General features: G+C 46.9%; 1 protein-coding gene across 1 annotated transcript in view; it reads left to right on the top strand.

The window, feature by feature from the left end:
• Window positions 1-12,879, top strand: part of B9D1 (B9 domain containing 1) — a 28,543-nt gene extending 15,664 nt beyond the window's left edge. Inside the window, exons 4-7 of the mRNA XM_042781029.1 lie at window positions 6,442-6,538; window positions 7,642-7,704; window positions 12,169-12,236; window positions 12,752-12,879. Coding sequence (XP_042636963.1) covers window positions 6,442-6,538; window positions 7,642-7,704; window positions 12,169-12,236; window positions 12,752-12,879 — 356 coding nt within the window. The remainder of the gene's footprint in view (window positions 1-6,441; window positions 6,539-7,641; window positions 7,705-12,168; window positions 12,237-12,751) is intronic.
• Window positions 12,880-13,804: the final 925 nt, after the last annotated feature.

The following is a 13,804-nucleotide window of genomic DNA, read 5'->3' as shown; positions in this document are numbered from 1 at the left end:
TGGTCAATGACATGAGACAAAGTATATGTGAACTGCTGTATGAAAAGTGAATTTACTCTGTAAATCTTCACCCAAATCCTAATAAAAAAAAAAAAAAAGAAGAAGAACAAAGTAGGAGGCTTCACACTCCCAGATCTCAAAACCTACTATAGAGCCACAGTAGTCGTATTTTATAAACATGCTCTTTATAACATTAAATTCTAAGTTCTACCAGATCTCGAGTTTTAATTATAAAGCACAAAAATTAAGACACTGTGGTCTTTAAGAAGGATGGACAAATAGATCCAGAGAACCCAAGACAAACCTAAGCATATATAGACAGTTGATTCACAACATAGGTGGTTTTGAAGAGCAGGAAGGAAAAGAAAGTCTTTTCAATAAATGATGCTGAGACAACTGGATGTACGCAGGAAAAAATCATGAACCTGACCCCTCCCTCAAACACACACAAAAGTGAGTTCCAGATGGATATATATAGATCTAAATGTAAAATGCAAAATACTAAAGCCTCAGGAAGATAACATGGGTGAGATAACTCCATGATATCAGGATAGGATTTTTTAAAGAACTCCTTAAAAGAGAAGATTAATAAATTTTACTACATTAAAATTAAGGACTTCTAGTCATCAAAAGATATCATTAAGGATAAATGACAAGCCATAGAATACATACACATCATCATTCAATAAGAAAAAGACCATCCAGTGGAAAAATGGGCTAGAGACTAGAGCAGGCACTTCACAAAAGAGAACTTTCAAGTGACCTAGAAACAAGAAAACGTTTTATTTTAGTAATCAGAAATAAATGCAAATTAAAACTATAATGAGCTGCCATTCACTGTTGTTGTTGTTGTTGTTGTTCTGTGCCGTTGAGTCGGACCCGACTCATAGCGACCCCTCCTTGGGTTTCTGAGGCAGTATTACTATGGAAGTAGATTGCCCAACCTTCTTTCCAAGGAGTGGCTGGTGGATTTGAACCACCAGCCTTCTGGTTAGCAGTCAAGTGCCTTAGGCACTATGCTACCAGAGCTCCTTGCCAATCACTAGAATACCTAAAAATATTGATAGTACCAAGTTTGGGTGAGGACATAGACTGATGGGAACTCACATGACACTGCCAGTGGGACTGTAGGTTGATCCAAGCTCTTTGAAAAACAGTTTGGTATTATATTTTGAAACTGAACAAATACATACCCTATGCAACTCCCTTCTTGGGTATATATTCAACAGAAATGTGTGGACAAGGCTACCAAGAAACATGTACAAGAATACTCCATGCCTCACCATTTGCATTCACCCCCAAAGGAGAAACTATCCGTATGTCCATCAACTCTAGAATGAATAAAGTTATGGTATATTCAGACAATGCCTAAGGCATTTGACTGCTAACCAGAAGACTGATGGTTCAAACCTACCAGCCACTCCTTAGAAGGAAGACTGGGCAATCTACTTCGGTAGAGATACCACCTTGGGAATCCAAGGAGGGGTCGTTATGGGTTGAAATCAACTCAACAGCAGTAAGTTTGTTTTGTTTTTGTTTATATTCAGGCAATGGAATGTTACACAGTATTGCAAATAAACAAACTACTGTACATGAAACAACTTGAATGACTTTCACAAGCATTGTTGAATTAAAGAAGCTAGATACAAAATATATATCCTATGATTCCACTCATGTGAAGTTCAAACAATGGGAAAAACTAAAGTATAGTATTTGCAATACATTCTTAAAGAAAAATAAGAAAGTGGTTTCATAAAATTCAGAATAGTGGTTACCTTTTGGAGGTTAGTGATGGGAATGGTACAGGTATCTCCCTAACATTTATTGAGCACTTATTTTGTGTTTGAGCCATGCCCCATCACAAATGGGGGTCCCAAAAGCTTTGCTTCATCCATGTCATTAAGGTCGACTCTACTTTGAGGAGGCAGCTCTTCCCCATTCATATTTTGAGTGCATTCTGACTGGAGGGGCTCATCTTCTGGCACTATGACAGACAATATTTCAGGGCTATTCATAGTTTTTCAGTAATATATCAGACAGTGCTTCATTGCTATTCATAAAGTTTTCACTAACCTATTCTTTGAGAAGTGAATGAGACTTCTTCCCAGTCTGTCTTAGTCTGGAAGCTCTGCTGAAACCTGTCCAACATGGTGACCCTGCTGGTCTTTGAAATACTGGTGACATAACCTCCAGCCTCACAGCAACACACAAGCCACCACAGTATGACATTTGCTGATGGGGCACAACTCAAAATGGGAAGACACAGCTGCAAACATCTGTTAATTGTTTGAATGTGGAACGTATGAAGTATGAATGTAGGAAAATGGGAAGTTGTCATAAATCAAATGGAACACATAAGGATTGGTATCCTAGGTATTAGTGAGGTGAAATTGACTGGTTTTGGCCATTTTGCATCAGACAATCATATGGTCTACTATGCCAGGAATGACAAATTGAAGAGGATTGTGATAGTTGGAACTGTGTGTCAACTTGGCTGGACCACAATTCTTTGTGGTTTCAGCAGTTGTGATGTGGTTATTCCCATGATGGGATCAGATGATTATGTTTGGGGCAGGCAATCTGTTGAAAGGGAGTTTCCCTAGGGGTGTGGCCTGCTTCCAGTGTATCTGTAGACATCCTGGGAAAAGAGACATTCTTCTGTGGATCGGGATTCTGTTGTGCTGCCTACAACTGTCTGTGAGTGAACAATCCACCATTCAGCCTGGAGATCTTGGATTCATCATTCGTTGGAGTCAACAGCCGGTGTACTGCCTGCCAGCTTTGAGCTCCTCAGCCCCTGTGGCTGCAAGAGTCGGAAAAAGCTTCTAGCTTGATGTGGAAAAGCCTCCAGCTTGATGTTTGTTCCAGGAACTTTGGACTTGCCAGCTTCTATAAGTGTGTGAGCCATTTTCCTAAGATAAACTTCTCTATATGTACATATATATAAGCTTTACTTGTTTTGTTTTCCTAGAGAACTCAGTCTAACACAAGGATTGACATTGCATTCATCATTACAAAGAATGTTTCAAGATCTATCCTGAAGTACAGTGTTGTCAGTGATAGGACAATATTTATATGCCTAAAAGGAAGACCATTTAATACTACTACTATTCAAATTTACACACCAACCACTAAAGCCAAAGACAAGGATATTGAAGGTTTTAAACAACTTCTGCAGTCTGAAATTGACCAAACATGATGTATTAATTATTATTGGTGATTAGAATGTGAAAATTGAAAACAAAGAAGTATCACCAATAGTTGGAAGATATGGCTTTGGTGATAGAAATGATGCTGAAGATTGCATGATGGAATTTTGCAAGATCAATGACTTCTTCATTACGAATACCTTTTTTCAACAACATAAACTGCAGCTCTATACTTGGACCTCACCAGTTGAAATACACAGGAATTAGATTGACTACATCTATGGAAAGAGGTGATAGAGAAGCTCAATATCTTCAGCAAAAACAAGTCCAGGAGCTGACTGTGCAGACCATCAATTGCTCATATGCAAATTCAGATTGAAGCTGAAGATTAAAAGAAGTCCCCAAGAGCCAAAATATTACCTTGATTTTATCCCACCTGAATTTAGAGACCATCTGAAGAATACATTTGACACATTGAACACCAATGACTGAAAATCAGGCAAATAGTGGGATGACATCCAGAAAATCATACATGAAGAAAGCAAATGGTTATTAAAAAGACAGGAAAGGAAGAAAAGACCAAAATGGATGTCAGAAGAGACTCTGAAACTTGCTCTTGAACAGAGAGTAGCTAACACAAATAGAAGAAATGACAAGATAAATAAGCTGAACAGAAGAAGGGAGCCTCGAGAGGATAAGATCATTTATTATATGAAATGTGCAAAGACCTGGAGTTAGAAAACCAAAAGGGAAGACCGCACTCAGCATTTCTCAAGCTGAAAGAACTGAAGAAAAAATTCAAGCCATAAGTTGCAATATTGAAAGAATCTATGGGTAAAATATTGAATGATGCAGGAAGCATCAAAAGAAGATGGAAGGGATATACAGAGTCACTGTGCAAAAAATATGGTCAGTGTTCAGCTATTTCAGGAGTTGGAGGTAGCATATGATCAAGAACCAACAGTATTGAAGGAAGAAGTTGAAGCTGCATGGAATTGGCAAATAAAATAAAATAAAAAACAAGGCTCCAGGCATTGACGGAATACCCACTGAGATGTTTCAGCAAATGGATGCTGTGCTGTAGGCACTTACTTGTCTATGCCAAGAAATTTGGAAGACAGCTATACCTAGCCAACTGACTAGAAGAGATCCATATTTGTACCCATTCCAAAGAAAGGCGATCCAACAGAATGTGGAAATTATCTAACAATATCATTAATATCACAAGTAATTAAAATCTTGCTGAAGATAATTAAAAAACAGTTGCAGCAGTATATTGACAGAGAACTTCCAGAAATGCAAGCTGGATTCACAAGAGGATGTGGAACAAGAGATATCATTGCTGATGTCAGATGGATCTTGGCTGAAAGCAAAGAATACCAGAAAGATGTTTACTTGTGTTTTATTGACTATGCGAAAGCATTAGATTGTGTGGATCTTAACAAATTATGGATAATGTTGAGAAGAATGGGAATTCTAGCACTTAATTGTGCTCATGAGGAACCTGTACATAGACCAAGAGGCTGTTGTTCGAACAGAACAAGGGGATACTGCATGGTTTAAAATCAGGATGGGCGTGCAACAGGGTTGTATCCTTTCACCATACTTATTCAGTCTGTATGCTGAGCAAATAATCCACAAAGCTGAATTATATGAAAAAGAATGTGGCACCAGGATTGGAAGAAGATTCATTAACAACCTGTGATATGCAGGTGACACAACCTTGCTTGCTGAAAGTGAAGATCATTTGAATCACTTACTGATGAAGATTAAAGACTACAGTCTACAGTATGATTACACCTCAGCATAAAGAAAACAGAAATCCTCACAACTGGACCAATAAGTAGTATCATGACTAATGGAGAAAAGGTTGAAGTTTTCAAAAATTTCATTTTACTTGGATCCACAATCAACACTCATGGAAGCAGCAATCAAGAAATCAGATGTCATATTCCACTGGGAAAATCTGCTGCAAAAGACCTCTTTAAAGTGTTGAAGAGCAAAGATGTCACTTTGAAGACAAAGGTGTACCTAATCTACACCATGGTATTTTCAGTTGCTTCATATGCCTGTGAAAGCTGGACAGTGAATAAGGAAGACCGAAGAAGAGTTGATGCTTTTGAGTTGTGGTGTTGGCAAAGGATACTGAAAGTACCATGGACTGCCAGAAGAACAAACAAATCCATCCTGGAAGAAGTACAGCCAGAATGCTCCTTGGAAGTGAGAATGGCCAGACTTTGTCAGACCTACTTTGATCATGTTGTCAGAAGGGACCATTTCCTGGAGAAGGATATCATGATTGGTAAAGTGGAGGGTCAGTGAAGAAGGGGAAAGACCCTCAACGAGATGGATTGACACAATGGTTTTAACGACGGGCTCAAGTATAGTAAGGATTGTGAGAATAGCACATGGCCGGGCAGTATTTCATTCTTTTGTTTGTAGGGTCACTGTGAGTCAGAGCTGACTTGACAGCATTTAACAACAATAGCATGTTTTGTGTTGGGTACTATTCCAAGTGTTTTTCAAGTTATAACTAACTTAATTCCATTTTAGAAATGAAGAAGCAGGTGTGAAGAGCAAAAAGGTAGGTTGCCTGAAGTCAATCAGTAGTGGGAGGCAGGATTGGGCCTAGAACCCACCCTGCTCACCAGTGTGCTCAGAGCCCTCTGGGCTTCTTTGTTATGGGGGTAGGAACCCACCCATCCAGAGGAGCAGATCAACTAAAGAGTGAAAGTACTTTTCTGCCTCTTTGTTTCCAGTGAACAGGCATAATTGTTAATATTTTAAAGGAAGATGTGAGGAAGGCCTTCACTTTCTCTCTGACCTCTCCCACAGACACCTTCAAAGCAGGCATCTTCCTGGTTCCAGGGCCCCTGCAGTGCACCCTTGAGCCCTTGTCCCAGGTCTGACTGCATTCATCAAGATGGGAACTCCAGGAGCAGCTCTTGTCTGCTTTGTTCCTAAGGCCTGGAACAGGTCCTGGCTCACTGTGGGCACTAACGAGGCATTTACTGTAGTTGTAGTGCCCTGACTGTGTGTCTTTGGTGTGTTGCAGCAGGTTACTGAGGAAAAGGAAGAAAGCAAGGCCTGGCCAGCAGGCTCTGGGTCTCCTTACCCTCCCCACTGCCTTGATTGACTTAGAGTTGGCAGAGGCCTTTGGTGGGAGAATTCTCATGTCTGCTCCTGCCCTCCATCAAACTCACTGCCCCAACTCTGTGGGATACACCCTGATATCTACCCTGCACCTCCCCAGTGTTTCTCCACATGCTGACCCTACCTTGTCCTTCCCAAGGGCCACAGATTGTGCTCAGTGTGTACGGACCAGACGTGTTCGGAAATGATGTGGTCCGGGGCTATGGGGTGGTGCATGTGCCCTTCTCAACTGGTCGGTAAGTCTTTACTCCCCAGACCACAGCCTTCTTCTCACTTGGTCATCCTGCCTTGAGATAGGGTCCCTTAGCAGGGCTTGTCCAGAGACAGACAGAGCCCTCAGGGATCTCTGGGGGCTTGGCAGCCCAGCCTGAGGAGGTGCTGCTGGAGGGAGCAGCCCACATCTGGACAGAGACCTTGGGGGGAGGTGTAAGGCTCTTGCTGCATTCCACACTCGAGGTGGGATGGACAGGTAATATCAGAGTACCCCACAGGGAACATCAGGATTCCTAAGAGGAGGCTGGATCCAGAAACAGAGTTTCCCAGCAGTTAATTACTTCCTTCATTTACTCCCTTACCCCCTGGTCTGTGAGCCATCACCGGTATAAGTATGTCAAGACACAGTGCTGCATACAGAAGCCCCCAGAGCAATGGAGAAAAACAGGGAGACATCTTTTTTTTGACAAGCATAATAACAGATTATAGACATGGAGTATCCTGGGGCCCAGAGGAAGGGCTGATCATCTGGCCTTAAAAGATGGGGTGTATGTCCAGAGGAGGGGGTGAAGAAGAGGGGACAGTGGTGTGTTGGGAGCTTAGAGGAGTATTGTTACTGAAATAGGAATTGCAGAATGTAGTGGGGAGGGAGCTGGTAGAGAGGTAGTGAGACCAAAGACTGCGAGCAAGTGGTTATCTCCCAGGGTGGGGTGAAGGCCAGGGCTAGGCTTTGGGACAGGTGACCACAGCATGGTCCTGGGAATTGTCTGGGGCTTCTTGGAGAAGGGCATCCAAATTTGGCCCTGAAGATGGCAGAGGATATAGACATGAAGAAGGGCCAAGGCTTGCTGAGGTGTGCAGTGTGAGCTGAGACCCATTTTTTGCCTGCAGCATCCTCCTGCCTCTTGAAGGAACTCAGGCCTCTCCCGATGCAGATGGGCTAAGCCTGTGGGCAAAGGGCCAGCCCTCAGGCAGTAGGAGTGGGTCTCTGGCCAGCCTCAGCCAGGCCTCCCAGGCCCATGCCTATCCCTGCTATACTTCATTGAAGGCTCATAAAGTTCTGTTATGTTTCTGTCACTCAGTACATTTAGTGAACCACATTTGTCTGTGAAAACATTTGTTTTAGGCACAAAAGGACCATCCCCATGTTTGTCCCAGAATCAACTTCTAAACTGCAAAAGTTTACAAGGTGAGTCTTGTATCCTACTGCAGTCCCTCCTTCTGATTTAAGTGGAGTGGTGGATGGCTGTCACATTACACTCATTATGTGTCACATAGCCTCATCATGGAGACAGATCCTGCGGAGTCAGCAAGGTACCCACCAGTCATGGAGTCTTACTCTTGAGCCCTTTCTCTATGTCCAATTGAACAGATGGGAAACTGCTCACAACATAATGTAACATTAAAAAGGTAGGAAACAAGAGGAGATAGCAGTCTGAGGAAAAAAAAAAAAACATAAAACAGTAATCCTTATAGTAGGTAACTTTGATCAATTACAAGATGTCTTACCTTGCTCAGCATGCTTTCCATGTTGTAATTTATCCATTCCTCACAACAGGATAAGGTGGGTTCTGTTGCCCTCATTTCCCAGATGGCCCACTGTACCTTTTAATGAACACATAGAAACATTTTTACTTAATAATTAAGCCCTATGATTAGCTTTTACTGATTAGGAGAATGAGGCTCAGAGAACTGGCCAAGGTCGCAAGCTCTAGGAGGAGGTAATATGTGGGCAAACATTAAAACAGTTAAGGGGCCAGCCATGGGAAGATCTTGGAGAAGAACATTGCAGGCATAGAGAACAGCATGTGCAAAGGAGAGAGTGTACTTGGCATGTCAGGAATAGCAAGGAGGCCAGTGCAGCTCAGGTGTGGTAAGCAGGGCATGTTGGGCAGGGAGTCAGAGGAACAGGCAGGAGCAGCAGGCCACAAGGGCTTGTTGTGAATGCTCCAGGGACGGGGGAGTGGAGGAAGATTAAGCTAAAAGCCTGTCACCTCTTAACACATCCAAAGAGATGTTTGGAGGGCCAGCTGGGTTCCATCAGCTCAGCTCTCCAACAGTCCAGACAGAATGGGCCTTGGCTCTCCATCCACAGCCAAGACCAGGGAGAGAGGGCCCTCTAGGGCCAGGCACAGCAGGGCAAGATTTGGGGAGTACAGAAGGAAAGCACTGAGAATAGCCCCACAGAGACCTGAAGCCTGGGAAGGGAGGGACAGCAGTATCCCTACTAGCCTCAGCTCAAGTGTCTGGGATGCCTTTGGCCAGAAGAAACCAGGTGTCCTGGCTAGACTGTCCTGCCCTGTAAGCTGGAAAGGATGACGCTCACCCCCCAGGGCTGTCAGGGAGGCAGTAGGATGATGTGTGCAGAGGATTGGGTTGGGAAAGGGCTCTAGTGGTGTAGTGCCTAAGGCATTTGACTGCTAACCAGAAGGCTTGGAGGTTCAAATCCACCACCACTCCTCAGAAAGAAGATTGGGCAATCTACTTCTGTAGAGATACTGCCTCGAAAACCCAAGGAGGGGTACCTATGAGCTGGACTCGACTCAGTGGTAGTGAGTTTGGTGGGTTTTTGTTTTTTTGTTAGTCTCACCCATTCTGTCTGGAGTTTCCACCTTTGCCCCACATCTCATGGCTCCAAGTAGAGACGTTTGGGCACACATGAGACCTTACTGAGGAAAGGGTTCCGCAGACAGAAAAGTGAGCCCTCACAACATAACAGTGGGATTTGCTTGTGCCTGGTAGACAGCAGTTTGGTGCCAGGGCCCTAGCAAGCCCTTCGAAAGGGATCTTTCTGGACAAAGCATGTGGGTGTGGGTACCACACTGAAAAAAGTCTGATTCAGGAGGACAGTGTAATGGGCACCATCTGCTAAAAAGTGGGAAGTATGTCAAATTGAGCAGCAGAGTCCACACAGCTGCTTCTGTACGATGAGAATCATACTGGAACCTGCATGTCCAAGCTCTTCTCCCCACTCTCTGGCACCCTGAGGGCTTAGTCCTTCTCCCCACACTTCATCTTCAGCAGCTCGCTTTTCTCCACACCCTTCTTCCTTCCAGTCCAGTCCTCAGCCTGACTGGCATGCCCACATCCACTCCTGGCCCCGTATGAGTTTCCTGTGGCCACTGGAATAAACTACCACAGTGTTAATGTCTTATTATCTCACAGTTCTGGAGGCCAGAAGTCCAAAAATCATTATCAGTGGGCCAAAATATGGAATGTGTCAGCAAGACCACATTCCTTCCAAAGGCTCTAGGGGAGACACTTTCCTTGTCTCCTAGCTTCTGGTAGCTACAGGTGGTCCTTGATTTGTAGCCACAACACTTCCATTTCTGCATCTGTCATCACATGGCCACCTCCTGGGTGTACCAAATCTCCCTTTGCCTCCCCCTTATAAAGACACTTGTGATTACACTTAGAGCCTACTTGGGTAATCCAGGATCATCTCCCCATGTCTGGATCCTTAAGCATACCTCCAAAGACCCTTTTTACAAATAAGGTCACATTCAAAGGTTGTAGGGATTAGGACCTGGAGGCCATAATTCAGCCCACTACAGTTCCTCCAGTTTAGTCTTTCCATGGCAAGAAAAACAAGTTAGGCCATGCCCTTCCCCTGCTGCAAGCCATCAGTTCCATCCTGGGTACCTATACTCAGCAGCATTGTTGCCCTCCACTGCCCTTGTGGCCCATGCCCTGCTTGCTGCTTGCCTGCAGTTCTTTAGCACACAGGCTCCTTCCTGCTGCAGGCATATGCTGCTCTCTGCCTGGAGCCCTTCCCGGAAAGTGGTCTTTCACAGCCCAGTCTTCGCAGACTCAAGGAGAATTGGAAATGCTAGTGAAGAGGGTAGCTCCAGGGTTGAGCACTTGGGTCTGCCAGGCTATGTGATTGTTCTGCCAGCCTTAGTCTTCATCTCAGCCCTGCAAGGTGGATGCTGGCAGCTGAAGAGATTGTGGCACAGAGAGGGTATGACCACCCAGGTCACATATAGCTTGTGGAACCAGGGTCTAGCTCCCTTCTGAGATGCACAGCTCCTGGTGGGAACCTAGGCCCCTGTCTCACCCTCTCTCTCCTTAGGAGACTGGGACCCCATGAGAATGCCCCAACAGTGGTCACCACACTGTGTACAGTCCTGAGTTTGGGTTGGGCATGGGCTTCTGGGAGCTCACCTCTCCTCAGCAGAAGCCAGGGCTAGCTCCTCACTTCCCATCTGGATGGTGCTGGCAGAAGAAGTTGTTCAGGCAAGTGAGCAAAGAGCCACCCCAGGCCATGCTAGGTGGGGTGGGATGGTTGAAGAGTGACACTGGGAACCACCTCTGGGATTCTACTGCCTCCCAATCTCTGTCAGACAGGGATGCTTGGCAGCAGGGTGCAAACAAAGTGCACTGTCCTAGGGTCCAGGATGCCTCTGGCCCTGCTCCAATTCCCCCTGGAGCCATCTAGGCTGCCTCTCTTCCGAGGGGAGCCACTGGCCTGCTGGAGGGAGCTTGCTGCTGCTTCTGGGGAGCTGTCCCCACAGTAGGACAGGGTCCAGAGGGGTGCACAGAGGCACCAAAAGGCATTTCCGGGAGCCCAGCAGCCCTTGTGCTGGATGGCACTGTTCACCTCAGAGGCCCTGGCAGCACAAGAACAGCTCTGGGCAGGCAAGGAGGCCACTCTGGGACCAGGCCTACATCTTCCTGACTCACTGGGCTGGGACTGGTGCTTCTGTTTTATTATTATTATTGGCTCAAGTGAGTATACTGAAGGTGTGGCATTACCCTTGGAACAGGCCTTGTCTTCCCAAGCCTGCGTATAGTTGGCCATGCTGGACCCGCCCTGAGCCTCTGTAAGCAGGCACTAAATGAGCCCACCCCCAACTGGCTGGCCTTGGCCCCTAGAGTATGATGGTGACAGGTGATGTGACATAATCATATCTGTGACCACTGATCATGTTTGTGATCACAAGCCAGTCACAGGCAGGGGTATCCAAGGCAAGAATCTTAAGTGGTGAGGCTGGTGCTTTATGTGACAGGTTATAGAGGACCTTCACTTCATAGCCCCATGGGGCAGGCACCATCATTTCCCCATTTCACAGTGAGAAAAACATTGAAGTTCAGAGATGGGAAATGACTTGTCTGGGTCTTACACTATAGAGGCAGAGGTGGGGAGCCCAGAGCCAAACTCAGATCTCCCCCTGCTGACCTGTTAGGATGAACTGCAGTCCAGAAAGTGGCACCCTGCCCCTAGGACCCCCTCCTCTTGTCCTTCTGCCTAAGCTTCAGTCACCTTCAAGGGTTTTGCATCTGGGTTCAGACCAAGCCTGACCCCCTCCCTCAGCATCCAGTGAATCCACAGGGAGGGTATGGTGAGGAAGCTGGAGAAGGGCGAGAGGAGGGCCTAGGAGGAGGATAGGGGGTCTAGGGTTGGTCAAGGGGTAGGGCTGCAGAGGAAGAGTAGTGGGGCTGGAGTGCAGGGCTTTGGTACACCGCAGTCCTGGTAGGATCCCACCAGGCCCCCATTTCTGATTGACCCAGACAAGGGGTGCTACCTCTCTGGTGCCGAGGCTTCCCTTTCAGACTGGCAGAAAAGGTAGGTGTGGGCAAGCTGGGGGCCACAGTGCTGGTTTCTAAGACAGGCCGGGGACCCTGCTCACCCTAGTGTGTCTTGTTTTCCCAGCTGGTTCATGGGACGGCGGCCCGAGTACACAGACCCCAAGGTGGTGGCTCAAGGTGAAGGCAGAGAAGGTAAAGCTTGACACACACACAAACACACATAGGCATGTTGGAGCATGGTCATAGGCTAGATGGTCCCAGGAACAGATGGTGTGTGAATGCCAGGGGTAGGTATCTGGGGGTTAGTGCCAGAACATCCAAACACCCTGGGCGACGTCACAACGAAGCTCCATTTGGTGAGTGTAGACCTGAAAGAAACCCAAGTACCTTGCCCCTTTTTTCTCAGACCGAGACTGGCGGCCCCTCCCCGACTATTGATCCTGCGAGTAACCCTTGACCCTGAGCCCTGGGCACTGCCTCGCAGATAGCGTGCCTGCCATGACAAAGGAATTTCCCCAGGGCATCTTCCAGGTTGGGTACAGAGGGTATGGCATGGTCTTCCCCATCCCCACTGCAGCCCCTTCATCACCCTGAGGGACAGAGGCCAGACACTATTACCCCACCATACAGAAGTGAGTACTGAGGCTGGGAAGTTACCTAAGGCTCCCATGGCCTGGCCTTGCTGACATGCCTCCTTCTCTCACCAGTGACGCGGGTCCGCTCACAGGGCTTCATCACCCTCCTCTTCAATGTGGTCACCAAGGACATGAGAAAACTGGGCTATGACACGGGGCCTGTGGACTCACAGGGCATCTTGGGGCCCTCCTTGCCCTAAAGTGTCCTCTGCTGAGGGCCTCTGCTGCTGCCCCACCTGGCATTGCAGGCCCAGTGGCTTTCTGCCCCTTTCGAGAGAGGACCAGAAGCACAGCTTTGGGGAAAGTGTTTTTATATAATAAAGTGTCATGCCTGCAGCTTGAACCTTGAGCACCTCCCCTGTTAGGAGCAACCAATTCGAGACCCTGCCTCCTTCCACCATTGGTGCTCCCCAGGCCCAGGTTCTCGCCCCCTCACTGACTGGAGGTGCCTGAAGTCCCCCAATGTGAGTGTGCCATCCCCAGGCAAACACTGTGGCATTCATGAGATGGACCCTGCTTAGGGATAAGTGCTGCCTGGGGTCAGACCCTGCTTGGGACAAGTGCTGCCTGGGGGACCATGCACCAGGATGGCAGCTGGGACCAGAAACTATTGATTTTACCTTTTCATCTCTGCAGCCTCTCTCTAGCTTGGGCAGAGGGTCCACTTGGAGGCAGGGGTTGTTGAACAAAGGTACTTCCCTTGGCCCAACACTGTCAGGCCACCATGTTTGGGAACTGCCAGCTTCCTTTGGCAAGATGGTATTAGTGGAGCCATCTTGAGGTGCGTGTGGATGTGGGCTGCAGCCTGCCCTCTGCCTGTTCCTCACATGCAGCTGAGGAGAGGGGCTGGCAGCCTCACAGAGGTGGCAAGCTACTTGCTAGAGCCCCAGCTCTGCCAGCCTCGGCCTGGAGGGTGCAAGCCTGTGCCCCAAGGCCAGGAGATTCTGCTCACAATGTGAGTGTGAGCCTTTGCAGCACACACACACCCTTGTCACTCTGATGGGGGACTCAGCCCCGAGGCTGGGCTTTGTCACACTGCACCCACACACCAACACCAGGCAGCTATTTCCCAGTGCACAGTAGGGCTATTGCTTAGCCACAAAGCCTTCTTCAGTAGACACACTG

Source organism: Orycteropus afer, unplaced genomic scaffold, assembly GCF_000298275.1.
Source record: "Orycteropus afer afer isolate SDZICR_OR568_19922 unplaced genomic scaffold, OryAfe1.0 scaffold00080, whole genome shotgun sequence".
NCBI classification, from domain to species: domain Eukaryota; kingdom Metazoa; phylum Chordata; class Mammalia; order Tubulidentata; family Orycteropodidae; genus Orycteropus; species Orycteropus afer.
The sequence above is the reverse complement of the archived record's forward strand: the minus strand, read 5'-3'. Positions and strand labels throughout refer to the sequence as shown.